Source organism: Thamnophis elegans, unplaced genomic scaffold (assembly GCF_009769535.1).
Source record: "Thamnophis elegans isolate rThaEle1 unplaced genomic scaffold, rThaEle1.pri scaffold_258_arrow_ctg1, whole genome shotgun sequence".
Classification (NCBI taxonomy): Eukaryota; Metazoa; Chordata; class Lepidosauria; order Squamata; family Colubridae; genus Thamnophis; species Thamnophis elegans.
Genome location: NW_022473727.1, coordinates 2494 through 27500, shown reverse-complemented (window position 1 = coordinate 27500; position 25007 = coordinate 2494). Strand labels below are relative to the sequence as shown.

Here is a 25007-nt window from a genome sequence, read left to right as displayed (position 1 = left end):
TTTTCTCTCTCCTTTCTTTTTCTCTCTCTCTCATCTTTCTCTTTTCTCTCTCCTTTCTCCCTCATCTCTCTCATCTCTCTTATCTCTCTCCTTTCTCTCTCATCTCTCTCATCTCTCTCTTTTCTCTCTCCTTTCTTTCTCTCTCCTTTCTCTCTCTCATCTTTCTCTTTTCTCTTTCATCTCTCTCTCCTTTCTCTATCATCTCTCTTTCTCTCTCTTTCTCTATCATCTCTCTCTCTCATCTCTCTCTTTTCTCTCTCCTTTCTCTCTCTTTTCTCTTTCATCTCTCTCTCCTTTCTCTCTCATCTCTTTCTCTCTCCTTTCTCTCTCATCTCTCTCTCTCATCTCTCTCTTTTCTCTCTCCTTTCTCTCTCTTTTCTCTTTCATCTCTCTCTCCTTTCTCTCTCATCTCTTTCTCTCTCCTTTCTCTCTCTCTCATCTTTCTCTTTTCTCTCTCATCTCTCTCTCCCACTCTGCCTAATCTATTTTCTACCTATCATATGTATCTTATCTACCTATTTCATAGAATCCTAGAGCTGGAAGGGACCTTGGCGGTCTTCTAGTCCAACCCCCTGCTCCGTTGCGAAGCATCTGAATTTTGATCACATGACCATGGGGACGCTGCAATGAACATACACGTGAAAAGTGGCCATAAGTCACTTTTTTCAGCACATCGTAGTGTTGAACGGTCACTAACTGAACTGTTGTAAGTTGAGGACCACCTGAACTATGGCCCAAAGGCAGGAACCCAACCCTACATTTCTGATGGACTTACCGCGCTGATGTCTTGCAGGATAAGGGATTGCTTCACTTCCACAACTTTTCCCAAGTGTCCAACGGTTAACTGGGTGGAAAAGAGAGAGAAAGAGAGAGGGAGAGAGGGAGGGAGTGATGGATGGATGGAGGGAGGGAGGGAGGGAGAGAAAGAGTGACTTGTGGGGAAGAGAGATAATGAGGACAACCAAACATCGAGACTGGGATGGAGGTGGGACTTCAGAGCTAGGAAACCCAGCTTTGGTAGAACATCTGAATGTCTGGAGAAGACTCTTTCCCTTTGGTGGGAGAAGAAGATTCCCTTCCCAAGGTAGAGGTCAACCAAGGTTCTTGGGATCTATGGGAAGTGGTCTCTGCATTCATATGAGAAGGTCCATCCATCATCAACAAAAAATAGTCTGCAGAACGAAGTGCGTAAGATCAGTGAAGGCCAGAACTGATGGGGGACTTGGATGGACCATTCTCTTGCCTGTCTCGAGATCCCAGGAGATCTAAGCTGCTCAGAATTGCTAGAGGAGATCATGGACAACAAACCACCATCCCCTCTACAGGAGAATATTTGCAGTTTGGGGTTGACCTGAGGAGTCCTTGGTGCTCTCTGAGCCTGTTTTCTTGCAGATGTTTCACAACCCAACTAGGGAACATCATCGGTGTTAGCGATGATGTTACCTACTTTGGGCCATGAAACATCTTCAAAAAAGCTTGGAGACCACGAAGGACCCCTCACAAACCACAATAAATGCGAATCGAGAAACAAACGCCAGCCTTCTCGCATTTTAATTTCATGGGCTCTCCGGCTGGAGCACCTCAACGTTGAGGTGCGTCAAGCAAAAAAGGCCACCTACATCATCATGCCAGATGTTCTTCCCGCCTTCTCAATCCTGAGAGTTAAGTCACCGAGATTTCACAAGACTTAATTAACTTTTGATTGATCCCTGATGATGGGATTCAGAATAATCTGTTGCTTTGTTTCTAACTTATTTCAAGTGTGCTCCGGTTCAGGAAAATGTTGGAGACAAACACAACATGCCTCCTTCACACCTTTGTCATGACATCACAAGACATCTATCATTTTTTGCACTTCTTGGAATGAACTCCCCGCGGAGATCCGGACCCTCACCTCTCTCCAGGCCTTCCGGAAAGCCGTCAAAACCTGGCTGTGCTGGCAGGCCTGGGGTCGATGAGTTCCCCTCCCCTCTCGACTTGTATGGCTGTATGACTCTTGTGTATTTTAATTACGTGTATTGTGTTTGTATCCCCTTTTTCCCCCTTTGAGTTGTTCGCCGCCCTGAGTCCCTCCCGGAGAAGGGCGGCATACAAATAAACTAAATCTTAATCTTAATCTTTTCATTGCAAGGCCAACTTGGAGCCCTCTTAAGGCTGAAAATTCTCCTTCTGGCGTTGTGTGTGGAAGGCCCTACTTTAGGCAGGATTAGCACACAACTGGAGCCTCACAAGGAGAGGGGTGGGTTGGGCAACTTACTGGGAAGCTCATGTCCTCCTCCAAAACTTTCTCTCCAACCACCTGCAAGAAAGAAGGAGAAGGCAACTGAGATGTGGAGGAAGGAGAAGAAGGAATCCGAAGGGAATGGCATGGAAAGATGGGAGATTTGGAGGAGTTTGTTGCCCGCGAAGTCTGTCGGGAGGAAGAGTGACAAGAATTTGGGCTGGTCACAAAAAAAAACCACACACCTGAATTTTTCCCATCCCATTAGAACATGTGGGTCTCCAAATGTGACCATTTTAAAACTTAAGGACTTCACCTCCCAGAATTCCTCAACCAGCATAGCTCAAGGTACCCATAACTTCTGGAACCAAGCTGCTCCATCCATCCATTCTTCCCCCACTTCTTCCCTGCCTCTCTATCATATATATATATATATCTGTCTTTCTCTCCCTTTCTTGTCTGTCTGTCTGTCTTCACCTATCTCTCTATCTATCAGTCTATCTGTCTTTCTTTCATTATCTCTAGCTCTATCTATCTACCCCTACCATCTCTATCTCATATGTCTCTCTCTCTCTCATCTATATCTATCTATCTATCTATCTATCTATCTATCTATCTATCTATCTATCTATCTATCTATCTATCATCTATCTATCATCTATCTATCTATCTATCTATCTATCTATCTATCTATCATCTATCTATCATCTATCTATCTATCATCTATCTATCTATCTATCTATCTATCTATCTATCTATCTATCTATCTATCGATTATCTATCTATCTATCTATCTATCTATCTATCTATCTAATCTATCGATTATCTATCTATCTATCTATCTATCTATCTATCTATCTATCTATCTATCTATCTATCTATCTATCATCTATCATCTATCTATCTAATCTATTGATTATCTATCTATCTATCTATCTATCTATCTATCTATCTATCTATCTATCTAATCTATCGATTATCTATCTATCTATCTATCTATCTATCTATCTATCTATCTATCTATCTATCTATCTATCTATCTATCATCTATCATCTATCTATCTAATCTATTGATTATCTATCTATATCTATCTACCTACCTACCTACCTACCTATTATCTATCTATCTATCTATCTATCTATCTATCTATCTATCTATCTATCTATCTATCTATCTATCATCTATCTATCTAATCTATCAATTATCTATCTATCTATCTATCTATCTATCTATCTATCATCTATCATCTATCTATCTAATCTACTGATTATCTATCTATATCTATCTACCTACCTACCTACCTATTATCTATCTATCTATCTACCTACCTACCTACCTATTATCTATCTATCTATCTATCTACCTACCTACCTACCTACCTACCTACCTATTATCTATCTATCTATCTATCTATCTATCTATCATCTATCTATCTAATCTATCGATTATCTATCTATCTATCTATCTATCTATCTATCTATCTATCTATCTATCATCTATCATCTATCTATCTAATCTATTGATTATCTATCTATATCTATCTACCTACCTACCTACCTATTATCTATCTATCTATCTATCTATCTATCTATCTATCTATCTATCTATCTATCTATCTACCTACCTACCTACCTACCTACCTACCTACCTACCTACCTATTATCTATCTATCTATCTATCTATCTATCTATCTATCTATCATCTATCTATCTAATCTATCAATTATCTATCTATCTATCTATCTATCTATCTATCTATCTATCTATCTATCTATCATCTATCTATCTAATCTATTGATTATCTATCTATATCTATCTACCTACCTACCTACCTACCTACCTATTATCTATCTATCTATCTATCTATCTATCTATCTATCTATCTATCTATCTATCTATCATCTATCTATCTAATCTATCAATTATCTATCTATCTATCTATCTATCTATCTATCTATCTATCTATCTATCTACCTACCTACCTACCTACCTACCTACCTACCTACCTATTATCTATCTATCTATCTATCTATCTATCTATCTATCTATCTATCTATCTATCTATTATCTATCTCTCTCTATTATCTATCTCTATCTATCTATCTATCTATCTATCTATCTATCTATCTATCTATCTATCTATCTATCTGCTTGCCTACCTACTTACCTACTTACCTACCTATCTAATCTATCTTGTCTTTCTCTTCTATCATCTCTAACTCTCCCTTATCTACCTTCCATCTCTTTCTCCTTTCTATCGGTCTCTCTGTCTCTCTTTACCTCATCCAATTTAAATAGCTGTCCATCTCACAAATATTCCAGGAAGTAAGATCGAATTAGACAAAAAGCATTTCCTGGATTGAGGCTTTTTCTTTGAGGGAGACAATGCTAAATTGATTACTCGAGATCTCATTCCATTTTGATTGCTAGCTGCTAAGAGAGCTATACACTTAATGAACAATGGGAACTTAACAAAACAGTTTACAATTGAAAAATGGTGTTCAAAGCAAGGATTATGACTGGCTGGGAAAAAAGAGCGAGATATAGAATTCAAGTTTTAAACACACAGAGAGCAAGCTTATTGATTCTGGAATGATGGTAGATTATTCATTCTGACCTTCTTTTAATTGTGTTTTTAATCTCTGTTTATTTTTTTTACTCTTTCATACTATTGTATGTTTTTAGGGTAAACTGCCCAGAGTCTTTTAAGTGACACGCGGAAGGTGCAGAAATTTGATCCTAAGTAACTAAGTAAATAAGTAAATAAATATGATCCTTAAATAAGTAAATAAATATAACACAAATGTGTTTTCTGATTATTTCAAGGTATTGCAAGTATTGTAATGTTGTTAAATGAAAATTAAAAAATATATATTGTATTGTAATGCAATGTAATGTCATAACCTATTGGCTTGTATCATAACATAGCATAACATAATGTTACATTACATTATTATATTTTACTTTATATTATTTAAATTCAGGCCACAACTTTTGCAATCCTTTACACCGTTCTGAGCCAAAGGTAGGTGTAAACAAACAAAGAAATTCGGAATATTTTTCAAGTATTGCAAATGTATAAAGTTACAATGAAATGAAAAAAAAAACCCCCACCAAATTAATTAATTAAACAATTAAATTCAGGGCACCGCCCCCCCAATAATTTTACACCATTCTGAGCCAAAGAAGATGTAATTTAAAAAAAAAAACCTCTTCTGAATATTTCAATTAGTCTTAAGTTTGTAGTGCTAATATGAAATGAAATCCCATGAAAAATTGAATTGAATTTACAACCTCTAGCACTCCAGGCACCCCCTCCTTAGCCAGCAAACGTTGTTGGGTGGGTGGGGAACAAAACACGAAAGGGCAGATTCAGCTACTCCCACGTTGAATAGCCAATGGGGGGTTTGGGGTCTCCTACGAAGACACCGTGCAAGGAAGCCGAGGTGGCGCAGTGGGTAGAGTGCGGTACTGCAGGCCACTTCAGCTGACTGCTATCTGCATGTCCGGCGGTTCAAATCCCACCAGGCTCAAGGTTGACTCAGCCTTCCATCCTTCCGAGGTGGGTGAAATGAGGACCCCGGATTGTTGTTGGGGGCAATATGCTGACTCTGTAAACCGCTTAGAGAGGGCTGAAAGCCCTATGAAGCGGTAGATAAGTCGAACTGCTATTGCTAAGTCACAGCGAAGATCTCACTCACCTGACAGAAGAGTTGATTGTTGTCCTCCGAGACCAAAAGAAGACAGCAACACTGAGACTGTGTCTCCTGCTTCAACTGGAGGAGGAGAAACATGGAGAATCTTGGACAAGACAAGCACAGCTTGGAAATGAACAGAGATGATCAAGGCAGGGACTCGCGGTTGAAATATCTCATTGCCAGGCCTGCAGCCATCTTTCCTTTTGCATCTCTGTCCTGCCACACTCTCTATTCTTCTACTATGCATTTTCTATGGTGGGAAAATGGGATTGTACGGAGTTAGATGATGTGTAGCCATAACAACATTCTTTCTAGAAAGTCAAGGTCATCCTTTGTCTCTGCACCTCTGCACCTGACCGGAACTGGATGGGTGGAAGCTGCCAGCGTGGCAGTGGGAGATTGGACCGTGGGATGGGACTTGTGGGTGTGGGAGGCAAGATCTTGAACTTTTAGCTGGGTGGGGAAAACTGGGAAGCCTTCAGATTCGGGTTAATGTCAGTGTCCAGATAGCATCCAAAATTAAATCAGAGTCCGAGGCAAAGGATTCCTCAAAGCTCCAATTTATTAAGAGAGTTAATATTGACACGTCTGGGGAAACCCGAATCTGAAGGCTTCCCAGTTTTCCCCACCCGGTTGAAAGTTCAACGATCTTGGCCCCCACATCCAGAAGTCCATCCGATGGTCCAATCTCCCACTGCCACACTGGCAGCTTCCACCCATCCAGTTCCGGTCAGGTGCAGAGGTGCAAAGACAAAGGATGACCTTGACTTTCTAGGAAGAATGTTGTTATGGCTACATAGCATCTAACTCCGTACAATCTCCCCTCCCATTTTCCCACCATAGAAAATGCAGAGTAGAATAATAGAAAGTGTGGCAGGCCAAACACGCAAAAGGAAAGATGATAATGTCATAATTTTGAAGAATCCTAGATCTGGCTTTAGAGAAACCAACTTCCCGCCACTCTCGCTTGGAATAGGGAATTCTTTGTGCGGGTCTCCCCCCTCCCCAGAAGTCTGAGGTCAAAACTGGGTCCCTACTGGAGATGAAATATTTCTAATTGTAAATACAAATTCCAGAATCAGGAAAGGTGTGTCTCTGGGTTTCTGCAACACACCTGCCAAGGGGATGCGATTCCTGGTGGGTCGACCTGGTTCTGGCCCCTTGCAAACCAGGTGATCCCACAGAACCAAGGTAGGGCTTGTTTCCTGGAGCACAGCATGGTGGGAACCCAACCCTTGTGTTCTCTGGCAATTCAGGTTTAGCGAATTGTAGGAAACCCCACCATGATACATACTTCATGGACAGCAGATTGGACAAAGGTTTTGCCCGTCCATGAAACAACGAAAGTGGATTCTTGGGTCTTGAGTCTCCATTTCTGGACCAGGCGTGAGACCCAAACATTCGTCAGTGATGTTGGGTCAGCGATGTTCTGCCTTGAGGGCCATTCTGTGAACCAACGGTGGCTTTTCACCACTGACATGACCTACCTTCTGAAAGTCTACAGAGACAAAGGATGACCTTGGCTTTCTAGGAAGAATGTTGTTATGGCTACCTATCATCTAACTCCATAAAATCCCCCCTCCCATTTTCCCACCACAGAAACTGCATAATAGAATAATAGAAAGTGTGGCAGGCCAAAGACTCAAAAGGAATATGGCTGCAGGCCTGATATTCATGAACGTTTGAGGGAACTGGGAATATCTACATTAATGAAGAGATGGACTACGAGTGATGGAATAGCAGTCCTCCAATACTTGAGGGACTATCATAGGAGAGGTTGACTTATTCTTCAAAACAGTGTAAGAGAGTTGGAAAGGGCCTTGTAGGTCTTCTAGTCCAACCCCTTTCTCAAGCAGGAGAACCTCTACCATTTCAGACAAAGGGCTGACCAATCTCGTCTTGAAATCCTCCAGTGATGGAGCGCCCACAACTTCTGGTGGCCAGCTGTTCCACTGGTTAATTGTTCTAACTGTCAGGAAATTCCTCCTCAGTTCTAAGTTGCTTCTCTCCTTGACGAGTTTCTATCCGTTGCTTCATCTTCTCCTGTCTTCAGGGGCTTTGGAGAAATGGGTGGAAACTCATCAAGGAAAGAAGCAACTTAGAACTAAGAAGAAATTTCCTGACAGTGTGAACGTTTAACCAGTGGAACGACTTGCCTCCAGAAGTTGGGGATGCTCCATCATTGGAGGTTTTCGAGAAGAGTGCAGAAACTTTTTTTAAAATTTGTCTCTTTAAAACCTTGGTGCATCTTATACTCTGGTGCATCTTATACTCCAAAAATACGGTAAATGGAGCAGAATCCCCAGATTTAGTCTGTATCAGAGGTGGGTTTCTACCGGTTTGGACCCGTTTGGCTGAACCGGTAGTGGTTTCCTGACCTGGGTCGCTGGAACCTGCAGCGACCCAGGTCTGCCACGCCTCCGAATTGGTTCTCCATGTGGCGTGTAGCGCGGAATGTTTTTTTTCCCCATTTTAAAATGTTCTGTGCATGGGCAGACCTATTTATGGGCAACTGGGCACACATGCATGCGCAAAATTGTGCATGCACCAAACTGGCAGTAATGCCGGCAGCAACCCACGCCTGGTCTATACCGATGGTTAATATTAATATATTTAACTGTGCAAAAGTATAGATGGATGGATGGGTGAATGGTTTTTTCTGTTTTGAAGATGTTTCGTTTCTCATCCAAGAAGCTTCTTCAGCTCTGACTGGACGGTGGGGAAGGGAAGAATGATAGGATATCTCTCAGAGCTGAGGAAGCTTCTTGGATGAGAAGCAAAACATCTTCAAAGAAAAAAAAAGAAGAAAGTCCAGTTGCCTCCTGAAAAAAGGGTTCCACCACAAAACCGCGGTAGACAAAAGTGCGGTCGACGAAAGCGCGTATGTGACGTCATCACAGCGCGACGAAAAAGATCGAAAAATGTAAAAATAAAGTGAAAACCTTACCCTAACCCCCCCAAACCTAACCCTAACCCTAACCCTAACCCTAACCCTAACCCTAACCCTAAACCTAACCCTAACCCTAACCCTAACCCTAACCCTAAACCTAACCCTAAACCTAACCCTAACCCTAACCCTAACCCTAACCCTAAACCTAACCCTAAACCTAACCCTTAACCTAACCCTAACCCTAACCCTTAACCTAACGAAAAACCTAACGCTAACCCTTAACCTAACGCTAAGTGTAACGCTAACGCTCTAAACCTAACCCTAACCCTTAACCTAACCCTAACCCTAACCCTAAACCTAACCCTAAACCTAACCCTAAACCTAACCCTAAACCTAACCCTTAACCTAACGAAAAACCTAACGCTAACCCTTAACCTAACGCTAAGTGTAACGCTAACGCTCTAAACCTAACCCTAACCCTTAACCTAACCCTAACCCTAACCCTAAACCTAACCCTAAACCTAACCCTTACCTTTATGTGAATCGGCTTGCTGTAATTTAATTTTTATTTCAATTTTTCGATCTTTTTCGTCGCGCTGTGATGACATCACATACGCGCTTTCGTCGACCGCGCTTTTGTGGAACGCGGTTTTGACGGGTCACGGAAAAAAGCACCTTTGGGACAACCATGACCTGGAGGACTGAGAATCTCCATAGACGTTTGACCAATAGTCTCCTGCCTTGAGACCTCCAAGGTCTCTTCCATCTCTAAAATCCTACGTTCTATGGAGTTGGAACAGAAAGAGAAAAACATTATCCCTCTATCTAGATAAAGGGGAAACTTTATCTAGATATCAGACTAAGCTAAGATTTTTCAACCGTGGCCACTTTAAGGTGAGCGGACTTCAACTCCCAGAATTCCCCGGCAGTGGGAAAAGTCTCCCCCTCCTTTTTTTTAAAGCGTAGGGAGTTAAAACCCACCCCTCTCTCCTAGAAAAATGAAATATCCTGGGAAATATTGGAAAAGGCAGAGTATTATATTTTCCCTGAATCAGAAATGGAGAAACATGTTCTTAGGCAGGAAGCAGACTCACTCTTAATGGCCCCCATTGTCAATGGGCCACTAAAAAGCCAGGGCCAGTCTATTCTACATAACAAAGATCTCCCCCTTCAGCTCCAGGGTGACGGGATTAAAGCATGATAGTATCAGCCCTTTACCCATCTCACCACAGGGCACCTGGGAAGAAGCCAGGCTCAACCAAGCTTGGGACTCAAAAGGGCACACAACCTACAAAGTTAGCTAAGTCCCCCCCTCCTCAACCCCTGGGAGTCTGACAACCAATCAAAATACATTTCGTACACAGGAACAGGAAACAGAGAAGTGGGGCCGAACAGAGAGTATAAAAAACCAGGAACTTTCAGCATCTCACTCTCTTTTTCTTCTTCTCCACCCAACATCTGGAAGCATCTGATGATCCCCCTTTCCTGTTCAGGAGCTCAAGCCATGTGTCCCTGTCCACCATTAAACCATCTTTCCAAGCAGCCTCCATGTTTCCAGTGTCTTTTCCCCCTCTTGGAACTGAACCCAAAGGACATTTCTTCCAACACAAGGAAGGATCAAACAGGAAACCACCATCCAGAGGTTGTTAGGAATATAATATAACGGTTGGGTTGGCAATATATAAATCATGTAACAATGCTATACCTGTTTCTTTAAATCATACTGTAAAATGTGATTGGTTGCTGTTTCCTCAATCGGCCATAAGAGGGAGCCAGAATGACTGTTAGCTCTCTGTTGCGTTAGATGCTGGGCTGATCTGATCTGAGTGTTTTGGAAGCTGGCTGTTAGAAAGTGCCGTGAGCTATTGTAAGTTTTGCAACTGCTAGCAAACTTTGAGTACCGGACTGATTATATGATACTGGACTATGTTATTTGGATTATCCCTTAACTGGAAGACATTCATGACTGACTGTCTTATCCGTGTAAGACTTGGACTGTTTGATGGACTCTGATACCTCTATACCAACACTCTGAAAATGCTAATTACTCACGTAATTGATGACTTTGAGCTGGAGAGAGGCTGCGTCCAGATCGTAGAGTTCCCCTGAAAGGCAACGCAGATGCAAATTTTAACAATTGTGTGATTGGAATGACAAAGTTGGCATGCTCGACACACAACACCCGGTGGCACACATCACCCATCAACGGTGGATAAAGTAAAACGAGAAATCAAAGGTTCAGCCAGGTCCACATATAATAAAAAACGAGGCAGGTTCCTTACATACTACAGACTGAATTGCACAACGCAGCAAATACGGAGACCCGTGAGGCCCTTGACTTAGGACCACAATTCCGCCTCACATTTCTGTCGCTATGCGAGAGAGTTTTTAAGGGAGTGCCGCCCTATTTCATGGCCTTTCTTGCCACAGTCGTTAAGCGAATCGTCGCAGTTCTTAAGTCGGTCGTTAAGCGAATCTGGCTTCCCCGCTGACTTCGCTCCTCGGAAGGCCTCCAAAGGGGGTCACTTAACCCCCACCCCCACCCCGAGACACTGCGACCGTCATAAATACGAGTCAGTCTCAGAATTTAAATCATTTTGACTGCGGGGAATGCTGCAACAGTTGTGAAAAACATCGCTTTTTTCAATGCCGTTGTAACTTTGAATGGTCACTAAACCAACGGTTATAAGTCGAGGCTTTTCTGTATTATAACTGGTAAAGTTTGCTTTGTTTCTTGAATCAGGGCTGGGGAACTACGGCCCCTTTGTGGCCTGCGGACTTCAACTCCCAGAATTCCTGAGTCAGTGGAGGACTCTCTGTACACAAAGTTGGTTAGCGATGGTTCCTCCTGCCCGTCAAAGTCTATGGCCGGCCGTCTGTCCTTACCGCACAACTGCAGGATCTTGCTGTCCAGCTCGCTGTAGCTGCTCCTGGGGGGCTCCGCAGGTTTGGCCTGGCAAGACTGCAACTTCTGAAGGGTTTGGAGACGCCTGTAGGACACCAGGATCTGAAAGAAGCCATTTGTCAGGGTTCCAAACAGCATCCAAAAGTGAATCAGAGTCCAAGGCAAAGTATTGCTCAGAATTCCAATTTATTAAGAGAGCCATGTTGGCACATCTGGGGAAACCCGAATCTGAAAGCTTCCTGGTTTTCCCCACCCAGTTGAAAGTTCAACACCTTGTCCCCACACCCACAAGTCCATCCCATGGTCCAATCATCCACTGCCATGCTGGCAGCTTCCACCCATCCAGTTCCAGTCAGGTCCGGAGGTGCAGAGACAAAGGATGACCTTGGCTTTCTAGAAAGAATGTTGTTATGGCTGCATATCATCTAACCTCCTCCCATTTCCCACTATAGCAAATCCTATTCTATTCTATTCTACCCTACCCTACCCTACCCTACTCTACTCTACTCTACTCTATTCCATTCCCTTCTTCCATTCCATTCTCTCTTTTCTTTTCTTCTCTTCTTTTCCTATTCCTATTCCCATTCCAATTTATTCTATTCCCTTCCTTTCTTCCATTCCATTCTCTCTTCTCTTCTCTTTCTATTCCCATTCCATTCCATTCTATTCCATTCCCTCCTTCCATTCCATTCCATTCTCTCTTCTCTTCTCTTCTCTTTTATTCCTATTCCCATTCCATTCCATTCTATTCTATTCCATTCCCTTCTTCCATTCCATTCTCTCTTCTCTTCTCTTCTTTTCTCTTTTATTCCTATTCCCATTCTATTCCATTCCATTCTATTCCCTTCCTTTCTTCCATTCAATTCCATTCTCCTCTTCTCTTTTCTCTCCTCTTCCTACTCCCATTCCATTCCATTCTATTCCATTCCCTTCTTCCATTCCATTCCATTCTCTCTTCTCTTCTTTTCTCTTTTATTCCTATTCCCATTCCATTCCATTTTATTCTATTCCCTTCCTTTCTTCCATTCCATTGTCTCTTTTCTTCTCTTTCTATTCCCATTCCATTCCATTCTATTCCATTCCCTTCTTCCATTCCATTCTCTCTTCTCTTCTCTTTTATTCCTATTCCCATTCCATTCCATTCTATTCTATTCCATTCCCTTCTTCCATTCCATTCTCTCTTCTCTTCTCTTCTTTTCTCTTTTATTCCTATTCCCATTCTATTCCATTCCATTCTATTCCCTTCCTTTCTTCCATTCAATTCAATTCCATTCTCCTCTTCTCTTTTCTCTCCTCTTCCTACTCCCATTCCATTCCATTCTATTCCATTCCCTTCTTCCATTCCATTCCATTCTCTCTTCTCTTCTCTTCCTATTTCCATTACATTCTATTCTCTTCCCTTCTTCCATTCCATTCCATTCCATTCTATCTCAACTCCAACCCTGGTTGAAGCATTCTGTGTAAATGCAACTGGTGTGCACACTTAATGTGCCTAGAAGCAGACCCTCAAAAGTCAGAACTGATCAAATTACAGGTGAAGCCCTCGATTTATGATCGCCACTGAGCCCCCCCAAAACATCTGTTGTTAAGCAGGACAGTTGTGAAGTGAGTTTTGCCCCATTTTTACAACCTTCCTTGCCACAGTTGTTAAGCAAATCACTGAAGTTGTTAACTTAGGAGCTTGATGGTTAAGTGAATCTGGCTCCCTCACTGAATTTGCTTGTCAGAAGGCCTCAAATCACATGACACCGGGACCCCGGGACTGTCATAAATATGAGTCACTTGCCACTTAACCATCTCCTTGCTTAGCGATGGAATTTTTGGCCTCAACTGTGGTTGTGAATCGGGATTTACCTGTAATTTCGTTGTTGTGATGTCAGGAGGCAGAAGAAAGGGGGAGAGATTACCCCCCCCCACGTTCCCCAAGGATTTTACGAAAGGGGGGGGTTACTTACGTGCTTCTCCAAAGCCCGAAGGTTTTGCTCATCTGTGTCGGAAAGTTGCCCGCAGTAAACCTGGGGAAATTAAAGTGAAGAAATCGAAAGAGGAATGGATATACTGAGAGCCTGTGCAGAGCACCAGGTGGAAATTTTAAAAAACGACATTGCAAAGGGGGTGGGAAATGGGGGCGAAAAAGCACCCCAAACACTAGAAAGCCTATTACAACAAGGGCTGTTCTCAGCCTTTGAGATGGCTGGACTTCAACTCCCAGAATTCCCCAGCCAGAGTTGCTGTTAGTGAGATGGACAACAGATAAAGGTAAGAATTAAAACAAACAAGAATCCAAGCCAAAAAGAAAGAAAGAGAATTTTATTGTTAGCAAGAAAGTCCAGTTGCCTCCTGAAAAAGCACTTTTGGGACATCCATGGCCTGGATGACTGGGAATCTCTACAGAAAGAGAATTTTAATGAATAAATTGTCACGGTTCCAAATAGCATCCAAAATTAAATCAGAGTCCAAGGCAAAGTATTGCTCAAAGTCCCAATTTATGAAGAGAGCCATGTTGGCACGTATCTGAAAGCTTCCCGGTTTTCCCCACCAAGTTGGAAGTTCAAGATCTTCCCCCCCCCCCCACACCCACCAGTCCATCCCATGGTCCAATCTCCCACTGCCACGCTGGCAGCTTCCACCCATCCAGTTCTGGCCAAGTGCAGAGACAAAGGATGACCTTGGCTTTCTAGGAAGAATGTTGTTATGGCTACATATCGTCTAACTCCGTACAATCCCATTTTCCCACCATAGAAAATGCATTGTAAAAGAATAGAAAGTGTGGCAGGCCAAAGATTCCAAAGAAAAGATGGCTGCAGGAGTGACATAAATTTAATTTGTTCTCTTTTACTTTTATTTGAATCAATTTAATTCATATTTTAGTTAATAAACAGCAATAATAAAAACTAGTGCAACAGGAGCATTGGTTTAATTAATTGAACTGAATTGGTTTTTGTTTTAGTTTATTAACTTCTAATTTCATTGATATTTTAATTTATATATTAAAAAAATAAACACTAGTGGGATTAAACCATCCGGGATCCAGAGTTAAGGCGTTAGCCTTACCCTAACCCTAACCCTGCATTTGTAGACCAACTGGGGCCTCCAAGTCATCCTCTAGGGCAGCTCCATGGAGACTCAGTGCGGTAGTCTAGAGCAGTGTTTCTCAACCTTGGCAACTTGAAGATGTCCGGACTTCAACTCCCAGAATTCCCCAGCCAGCGAATGCTGGTTGGGGAATTCTGGGAGTTGAAGTCCGGACATCTTCAAGTTGCCAAGGTTGAGAAACACTGGTCTAGAGCCCAAGAAGGGAAGCTTTCCAGGGTCAGGAGGTGTGTGATATTTATTTTTACTCATTTTGTTTATGTATCAGACTTCTTAGAGCCGAGGTGGCGCAGTGGTTAAATGCAGCATTGCAGGCTACTTCAGCTGAATGCTAGTTCTGCAGTTCGGCGGTTCAAATCTCACCGGCTCAAGGTTGACTCAGCCTTCCATCCTTCCGAGGTGGGTGAAATGAGGACCCGGATTGTTGCTGGGGGCAATATGCTGACTCTGTAAACCGCTTAGAGAGGGCTGGAAGCCCTATGAAGCGGTATATAAGTCTAACTGCTATTGCTATTGCTATATTACACTATATTATATTCTAAGAGCCAAGGTGGCGCAGTGGTTAGAGTGCAGTACTGCAGCCACTTCAGTTGACTGCTAAGCTGCAGTTCGGCGGTTCTAATCTCACCGGCTCAGGGTTGACTCAGCCTTCCATCCTTCCGAGGTGGGTGAAATAAGGACCCGGATTGTTGTTGGGGGCAATATGCTGACTCTGTAAACCGCTTAGAGAGGGCTGAAAGCCCTACGAAGCGGTATATAAGTCTAACTGCTATTGCTATTGCTATTAAGTGCCCCTCTCGTTCACAGAGAGGGACAGTTCTTTCACCCCCATTTCTTTCCCTGTGGACTCCCATGGCTGGGATGAGATTGTGGGTAGACAAGAAGGGATAAAACCAGTGGTAATAAGAGAGATATTCTGGGTTTTTTTCCCCCTCCTCTGTAAATCGAACCAAAACAGCTTGGTCCAAAAGCAAAAAAAACAACAACACACAGGGCAAAAGATTTAAGGAGCAACTCAAAGATAACCAGAAACCCCCTGGTGTGTATGATATCCTGACTGTGATCCATCGATCAATAAGCATCAATAATTCAGAAAGAAACAATCCATCAGAGGTCTTAAGAAACTTGGTTAAAAATGGCTCCATCCAGCCTTTTCTTCCCCGTAAAGCAAAGCAAAGAAAAACAGGGAAACAAACCAAGAATTCATTCTGTGTTTCATACGCTGTTTCCCCCCCCCTTTCCTGGTGTCCTCCAGAGCAATTTTCACATGCAATCCATGCCTTTAGAGGGAGTTCTCAACTTATGACCATAAATGGAGCCTGTCCATCATAGTCGTTAAGTCAGGACGGTTGTAAAAGCGACCTGATTTCTCTCCCCCCCACACACACATTTTTTCAGTGAACGTGCCAAGGTTGTGAAGTGAACTAAGGCTGGCTGTGGTGTGTGGTTTTGCAGAGAACTGGGAGTTGTCATCTGTATTTTCACTCTGATTTTGGAGGTCTCCTAGTCCAGTGTTTCCCAACCTTGGCCACTTGAAGATGTCCGGACTTCAACTCCCAGAATTCCCCAGCCAGCGAATGCTGGCTGGGGAATTCTGGGAGTTGAAGTCCGGACATCTTCAAGTGGCCAAGGTTGGGAAACACTGTCCTAGTCCACCCCCTGCTCAAGCAGGAGACCCTACATCATTTAAGGCAGATGGCTGTCCAGTCTCTTCTTAAAACCCTCCAGTGATGAAGCACCCACAACTTTTGGTGGCAAGCTGTTCCACTGGTTAATTGTCCTCGCTCTTAGGAAGTTTCTCCTTAATTACAGGTTGCTTCTGTCCTTCATTAGTTTCCATCCATTGTTTCTTGTCCCGCCTTCTGGTGCTTTGGAAAATAAATTTACCCCCTTCCTCTTTGTGGCAGCCCCTCAAATACTGGAAGACGTCACCCCTATTTCTTCTTTTCTGCTTCTTTTTACTTCTTTATTTTATTTTATTTCTTCTTCTCTCTAGATTGGCCAAACCCAATTCCAGCAACCGCCCTTTGATCCTCGCAGTTCCTCTTCTCTATACTTTTTCCAAAGTCTCAACACATTTTTTGTAGCGTGGTGACCAAAGTTGGTTGCAGTATTTCCAGGGGGTGGAAATTCTTACCAGGGTTGTGTAGAGCGGTAGTAATTTCCGTTATGTGATTGCAGAGAGCAATCGTAGAACAATTAATCAGTGGAACGGAAGTTGCCTCCAGAAGTTGTGAATGCCCCAACACTGGAAGTCTTTAAGAAGATGCTGGATAGCCATTTGTCTCAAGTGGTGTAGGGTTTCCTGCCTAGGCAGGGGGTTGGACTAGAAGACCTCCAAGGTCCCTTCCAACTCTGTTACCCTATCTATCAGTTTTAGAGTAAACTTTGAATCCAGGTTGTAAGTACTCTTCCCAAGTAGAGGTCCGTTGTAACTTCGAACAGTCCCCCAGTGACCGGTCGTAAATCAAGGACTACCTGCGGTGGGCCCATAACTGACACCCCAGATGCACCATTATTGCCAGAGGGATGGGCAATGGCCAGGGTGAGTAACTAGGGTGCCTTTAGAACCGGTGGACTTCAACTCCCAGAATTCCTGGCCAGGGTGAGTAACTAGGGTACCTTTACAACCGGTGGACTTCAACTCCCAGAATTCCTGGCCAGGGTGAGTAACTAGGGTGCCTTTACAACCGGTGGACTTCAACTCCCAGAATTCCTGGCCAGGGTGAGTAACTAGGGTGCCTTTACAACCGGTGGACTTCAACTCCCAGAATTCCTGGCCAGGGTGAGTAACTAGGGTACCTTTAGAACCGGTGGACTTCAACTCCCAGAATTCCTGGCCAGGGTGAGTAACTAGGGTGCCTTTACAACCGGTGGACTTCCAGTCCCAGAATTCCTGGCCAGGGTGAGTAACTAGGGTGCCTTTGCAACCGGTGGACTTCAACTCCCAGAATTCCTGAGCCAGCCTGGCTCAGGAATTTCAGGAATTCTGGGAGTTGAAGTCCACCGGTTGTAAATCCACCTGAGTTTCTCACCTCCCAGCAACAGCTGAGCAGAACCTCATGCCCTTCGTTGAAGCTTCTCATTGGAAGTCCAAAAAAGGTTTTGATTGCCAAGTGGCTGTGAGCTGCCATCTTGACTTTTTTGCCCTCCCCTTCCCTAGGGACACAATTATAACGTTCCGTGTCACCCACTCAGTTTTCCAGAGATGTTTTTCACCTGCCCCTCCCCGGATACTCACCAGGATAACACAGACCACCGTCCCCGAATTCTTGTCCACCAAAGGATTAATTAACACTGCGAAAAACGGAGGAGAAAGGAGGGAAGGATTAAATTGAATGAATTTAGGCTAACCTTAATTCAGTCCTAGGCAACTAAAGGGCTAAAACTATCAACTTACAGGCATAGTTCCTGATTTATGGCCACGATTGGAGATCAGAAGTTCCGCTGTTACACGAGGCCATTGTTAAGCGAGTCAGGCGCAATTTTACAAACTCTTTTTGTCGTTAAGTGAATCTGTCACACTCTTACCTTGCTTGCCGGGGGCTAAGGGGGCAGCCAAGCCGGCCACTGGCTTGCCCTGCAGATCGGCCAACGGCAGGCCATTACAGGCCACCCTCTTCTGCTGAAGGACAGCATCTCTGGAAGGACGAAAAGGGGATTAAATCAAAAACAGAAGCAAAAGGAGCAAATTTGGAATGTAAAATCCCAATTCAAGTCCTCGATTTCCAACTGGGGAGAAGAGCCCAATGATGAATGGCTTAAGGGGAAACCCTCCAAGAAAAGAAGGATCCTCGTTTGGTTCTGGGATAGGAGACCACCAAGAGATACCCCAGCCGAAGGGTAGCCTCGGAAGCTGGACAAATATCCCAAAGGAAACCGTGTTGAATGCGCTTGTTGGGTCTTCACAAGCCAAGGTTTGATTGGCCTTCAGCCCTAAGTAGGAACGGCGGAGAGTCCCCAGCAGCAATTCCAGGGACAATCTAGTCTAGTGGTTAAAGGCAACAGGCTGGAAACAAGCGATTTCTAATTCCCAACTTAGATAGGAAAGACTTTGGGCCAGTCATTAGGAGATGGCGAGTTCTAGTCCTGCCTTAGACATGAAAGTTGGCTGGGTGCCTGTCAGCCTCTGCTTTGCTGCTGCTTTGGCTGCCATTGAAACGGGAAGTGGGGGGCATGGTATTTGGGAGGGGTTACTAACTGTGCTGGAGGAAGGTTCTGGAGTTCTGCTGCCTGTCGGACTACGCATGCGGAGGAGGTTCCCGCCAAGGCTAACGGCACCAACATTCCATCTGGGTGATGCCTTTCGACGTTATTGAATTGAATTGAATTGAATTGATTTTATTTGTAGGCCGCCCTTTTCCCTGAGGGGACTCAGGGCGGCTCACAGAAACCAGGGAGAGGGGAATACAATACAATACAATACTAAGACAACAACACATAATAAAAGTAATGCGCAACATGCATACAACATTCGGGCGGGGTAATGGTCCTTATCCCCAGGCCTGACGGGCGAGCCAGTTCTTCAAGGCTGTGCGGAAGGCCTGGACGGTGGAGAGGGTGCGAATCTCTACGGGGAGCTCGTTCCAAAGGGTCGGGGCCGCTACTGAGAAGGCCCTCCTCCTTGTGGTTGCCAGCCGACATTGGCTGGCCGATGGGATGCGGAGGAGGCCTAACCTATGAGATCTTATAGGCCGTAGGGAGGTAATTGGCAGAAGGCGGTCTCTCAAGTATCCAGATCCACTGCCATGTAGGGCTTTATGGGTGGTCAATAGCACCTTGAAGCGCATCCGGAGATCGACAGGTAGCCAGCGCAGCTCGCGGAGGATAGGTGTAATGCGGGTGAATCGGGGTGCACCCGCAATCACTCGCGCGGCTGCGTTCTGCACTAGCTGAAGTCGCCGGATGCTCTTCAAGGGCAGCCCCATGTAGAGCACATTGCAGTATTCCAGCCTAGAAATCACGAGGGCCCGAGTGACTGTTGTGAGGGCCTCCCGGTTCAGGTAGGGTCGCAACTGGCGCACCAGGCGTACCTGGGCGAATGCCCCCCTGGTCACAGCCGCTATATGATGGTCGAATGACAGCTGTGAATCCAGGAGGACTCCCAAGTTGCGAACCCTCTCTGAGGGGTGTAGAATTTGACCCCCCAGCCTGAGTGTTGGATTAGTGGCCGAATTTTTGGGAGGAAAACACAACAGCCACTCGGTCTTTTCTGGGTTGAGCACAAGCTTGTTAATCCTCATCCAGTTCATGACGGCTTCGAGCCCCCGGTCCATTACGTCAACCGCTTCATTGATTTGGCACGGGGCGGACAGATACAATTGAGTATCGTCCGCATATTGATGGTATCTAATCCCGTGCCTACGGATGATCTTTCCCAGCGGTTTCATGTAAGGTGTGTTATCTCACACCTGACACTTGGGAGAATTATGATTGGACTGTAACTGGGATGCCAGTGGGAGGGGAATGGGTTATTCTATATATCACTCGCTTTCGTGCCTAAATAATCAGTCTTCGCTTTGCTATGCTTCTAATCATTTATAATTAGTAAAAGTACACTTGATTTCTATCAATGGAGTCTCGTGGTTTTTCTTTCCTAATTACTCAATGAAGAAGTGCTGACAGTGCCTTTTGTTCTGACTGAGGGCCTGGTCCCAAGCAAACTCCTGGTCCTGACAAAACCCCCCTTTTTAAAAATTTGCTGTGAATTCTGCTCCTTCACATCCAGCGAAGTCTTTCCAGGGAGGATTTACAGTCACAGACCTCATCTGGCTTGGAGAGCTGCCAGGCCGAGATCTGCAAAACCTGGCAAGGAGTCTCGGAGAATCAGGAGCCAATGAAGCGAACTAATGGTCTTCTGCAAACTCCACTCCCCTGTCGCTCCTCTTTTATTTCCTCTGGGAGGGGTCATTCACCGTCCACCTGTGGCCTTACTCCCAAGTTGACCCCTGTTCTTTAGCTGTTCCCTTCGTCTGGCCACTCTGCACATGTGCACACTGGGAACAGGCTCCAGCTGTTCTTCTGCCTCACTGATGTCCGACTCTGAAGGCAGCTGATAACTGGCATACGGCCCTGACCCCCTCTCTGCCCCCGACACAGAGCCCTCATCCGAGCCTCCCCCAGACTCCAGGACTGGCCCATCTTCCTCCCCAACCTCCTCACTGTCCGAATGTGCTTTCAGCTCCGCTGGCCGCTGGTGGGCCACAACACCTTTGGCCCAATCAGCAGGAGACGGTGAGTTCTAGTCCTGCCTTATGCATAAAAGCTGGCTGGGTGAACTCACTATCACCAGGTGATAGTGAGTTCTAGTTCTAGTCCTGCCTTGGGCATGAAGTCCACCTGGTCCCTCTCACATAGCTCAACCTACCTGACAAGGTTGTTGTGAGAGAAGGTCCACAAAGTAATGTATAAAAGTCACGATGTGTCATGGAAGAAACACACCTGAGAAAAAGGTGAAGTTTCCATCCCGCCATCTTGACTTTTTAGCCTTCCCCCCCCCCAGCTGAAGAGGGAGACCATCTTCTCTCTCTATTGTAATTTCCATTTTTAAATTTTAAATGTTTATTTTGTCTTGTTGTGAGCCGCCCAGAGTCCCAATGGGAGGGGGCAGCAAACAAATTTTATTAAACTCGTAAACTCGTAAACTCGTTGTCATTCTCGTTGTCAAGAGCCAAGGTGGCGCAGTGGTTAAATGCAGCACTGCAGGCTACTGCTAGATCAGCAGGTCAGCGGTTCAAATCTCACCGGGTCAGGGTTGACTCAGCCTTCCATCCTTCCGAGGTGGGTGAAATGAGGACCCAGACTGTGGGGGTGATATGCTGACTCTCTGTAAACCGCTTAGAGAGGCCTGAAAGGCCTATGAAGCGGTATATAAGTCTACTGCTATTGCTATTGCTATTATTCTCCAACTGAGCTGGCCATTTGAATTTGAATTGAATTGAATTTATTGCACTTATATGCCGCCCTTTTCCCCGGAGGGGACTCAGGGCGGCTCACAATCCAAATTTCTTTCCTTTCTTTCTTTTTCCTCCAAGGTTTTTTTTTAAAAAAATACAAATTATACATATTATAGGTCTTTTCTTTTACATCCTCTCATTTTTACATCATAGCTTCGTTTTCGCTTTCAGCCAAATTATTCCCGTCCACCATTTTTCATCTTTATGGTTATTTTTTTCCTTAATACGTAAACAATATCTCCCATTGCCCCTTCAAAGTTACACCAAATTTTCATTTCTCATTTTCTCCATTTGTGTGTACATTAGTAGACTGAAGAGAATAGCAGTAAGATTGTTATCGTTCTGTAATTAATTAAGAAATAAAGAAAGGATATTCTATTGTTAAGGGTCGAAGAAAATCTGAAAGAAATGCTCTCTGTGCTTCAATTAAATTAGAGGATGTTTATAGCAAAATATGCCAACGGCCATTTCTATGCTTTCGAGCAGGTGTCCTTCTCTCCCCCCCTCACCTGGGCTAGCTGACCCTAGATTCACCTGAAGCAGTTTAATCCCTTGATCTGAATTGGAACTCGGTTCCTTGGAATCACGAAATCCGACTAGCCGAGCAAAGGGGTATTGGTTTCCCTCCCTCCCTACTCCTTCTGGAGGTTTGTTTTCTCCCCAAAGAATTCCTTGTTCTTGAGAACATCTTGGTTTTGTGTGTGTGTTTGTGTGTGTGTGTGTGTGTTTTTGTGTGTGTGTTTTGCTTTCATCCTGTTGGATGAAAAATACCATCCCTGGCAGGTTTTTTTTTTCTGCCTTTGGCCCCATACTCATTCATTCTTATTCTGCTCGGCTGCCTTCACAGATGGGGGAGGAGATAAATTTGGCTCTGATAAGTGAATGAAAAATCACCGAAGCTGGACAGGCTTCAAGGTGCAGGGAAGGAGAGAGAAAGAGAGAGAGGAGGAGAGAGGAGAGGGAGGAGAAGAGAGAGAAGAGAGGAAAGAAGAGAGAGAGAGAGAGAGAGGAGGGGTCAGTTTCATAGCACATACGTATATAGAATAATAGAACTGGAAGGGACCTTGGAGGTCTTCTAGTCCAACCCCCTGCTCAAGCAGGAGATCCTATGCCCTTTCAGATAAATGGTTGCCTGGTCTCTTCTTAAAAATCTCAAGTGAACAGATCAACCACAACTTCTGAAAGGCAACTTCTGTTCCATGGGTTGATTGTTCTCACTGTCAGGAAATTCCTCCTTATTTCCAGCTTGAATCTCTCCTTGTTCTATTTCCATCCATTGTTCCTTGTCCGGCCTTCAGGTGCTTTGGAAAATAGCCTGACCCCTTCCTCTCTGGGGCAGCCCCTCAAATACTGGAAGATGCTCTCCTGTCTCCCCTGGTCCTTCTCTTCCCTAGACTAGCCAGGCCCAGTTCCTGCAACCGTCCATCGTGTGTTTTAGCCTCCAGCCCCCTCATCATCCTGGTTGCTCTTCTCTGCACTCTTTCCAGAGTCTCCACATCTTTTTTTATAGTGTGGTGACCAAAACTGGATGCAGGATTCCAGGTGTGGTCTTACTAAGGCTTTATAAAGTGATACTAACACTTCACGTGGCTTTGATTCTATGCCTCAGTTTATACAATCCAGAATAGAATAGAACAGAACGGAATTATAGAAGAATGGAATAGAATAGAATTAGAGAAAAATAGAATAGAATTATAGAAGAATAGAACAGAATTAGAGAAAAATAGAATAGAATAGAAAATAGGATAGGATAGAATAGGATAGAATAGGATAGAATAGGATAGAATAGGATAGAATGGAATGTTTATACAATCCAGAATAGAATAGAACAGAACGGAATTATAGAAGAATAGAATAGAATAGAATTAGAGAAAAATAGAATAGAAGAATAGAACAGAATTAGAGAAAAATAGAATAGAATAGAAAATAGAATAGAATAGGATAGAATAGAAAATAGAATAGGATAGAATAGGATAGAATGGAATTCTTTATTGTTCAAGTGTGATTGGACACACAAGGAATTTGTCTTTGGTGCAGAAGATGCTCTCAATGTACATAAAAAGACAAGATACATTCGTCACGAATCGTAAGGGACACCACTTGAGCACAAGTTTCCTTCTTCACACCAGACCTAAAACAGTCCTTAGGTGAGAAGAGCCAAAACCAAATCACACCTTGGGCGGTTTCTCCTCTTATAATAGGCTCTCTGCTCACCTGTGGTAGGGAGAATAATCCACGCCTGGTTTCCCCTTCTCCTGGACGAAGGGCTTGTTAAAAAGAAACCTGCTGTTAAGATTTATGGCCAGAGTCCATTTGGCATTTTAGAGGTTTTTATAATGAAGCATAAAACTGCTAATAAAATCCAGGGCATTTGCATTTTTGGGGGAGAAGAGTTTTGCAGATGGAAACTCAGAATGGAAAGGACCTTGGAGAAATCCCAGGCTAACCTTCTGCCTGGGCAGGAATCCACCACTTTAGTAGGTCCAAAATACTGTTTAAACCCTCCATCAAAGGGGCACCGATGTAAGAGAATATATGTAGTTCAGTTGAAGAGACTCCTTCATCTCACAACACACATGCAGAGATTCAGCCAGCGTTTCAACTGGAAGCCGTGAGCATCCTCGTTCGAAGCCAAATCTAAAAATCCTAGGGAATTCCTGGAAGCCTGGTACTCAGCTAAACCAACCATCAATAGGAACACAGAAATAAATCACATTTACACAGCATTCAAAGGAGACAATAAAAAGAGCGAAGGAGGAAATCAAAAGATCAGAACATATTCTCTCCAGCAGCCAACACCCAGATAAGCAGGGATTAACCCCAGACAAACGATCAAGCAGAAAACAATACTCTAATCAAGGCACTATCAAAGGAAGAAAAAATAACAACCACAGACTCCCACTCCCACTGGCAAGGCAAGCCACCAGAACCGGATGCTGTACTCCAAGTGTGGTGCTTACTAAGGCTTTATAAAATGGTACTCACACTTTACGTGATCTTGATTCTATCCCTCTGTTAACGCAGCCTAAGATTGTGTTGGCTTTTGGGGGAGTTTGTCCACTAGGATTCCAAGATCTCTCTTGCAACTACCACTGTTGAGCCAGGGGTCACTTATTCCCTACAGATAGTCCTCAACTTACAACAGCTCACTTAGTGACCTTTCACAGTTAACAACGGCACTGAAAAATGTGACTTATAACCATTTTTCACAGTAACGATCTTTGCAGCATGATCAAAATTCAGG

The 25007-nt window shown here is 44.0% G+C and overlaps 1 protein-coding gene across 1 annotated transcript in view; it reads right to left on the bottom strand.

Annotated features, from left to right (window-relative positions):
- Positions 1-21956, bottom strand: part of PDE2A (phosphodiesterase 2A) — a 34917-nt gene extending 12961 nt beyond the window's left edge. The window contains exons 1-9 of the mRNA XM_032238507.1: positions 21910-21956; positions 18339-18448; positions 18049-18104; positions 13670-13729; positions 11696-11816; positions 10862-10914; positions 5923-5997; positions 2258-2299; positions 776-844 (exon numbers count right to left, since the gene is read on the bottom strand). Of these exons, the coding sequence (XP_032094398.1) occupies positions 776-844; positions 2258-2299; positions 5923-5997; positions 10862-10914; positions 11696-11816; positions 13670-13729; positions 18049-18104; positions 18339-18448; positions 21910-21956 (633 nt within the window). The remainder of the gene's footprint in view (positions 1-775; positions 845-2257; positions 2300-5922; positions 5998-10861; positions 10915-11695; positions 11817-13669; positions 13730-18048; positions 18105-18338; positions 18449-21909) is intronic.
- Between the last annotated feature and the right edge of the window lie 3051 nt (positions 21957-25007).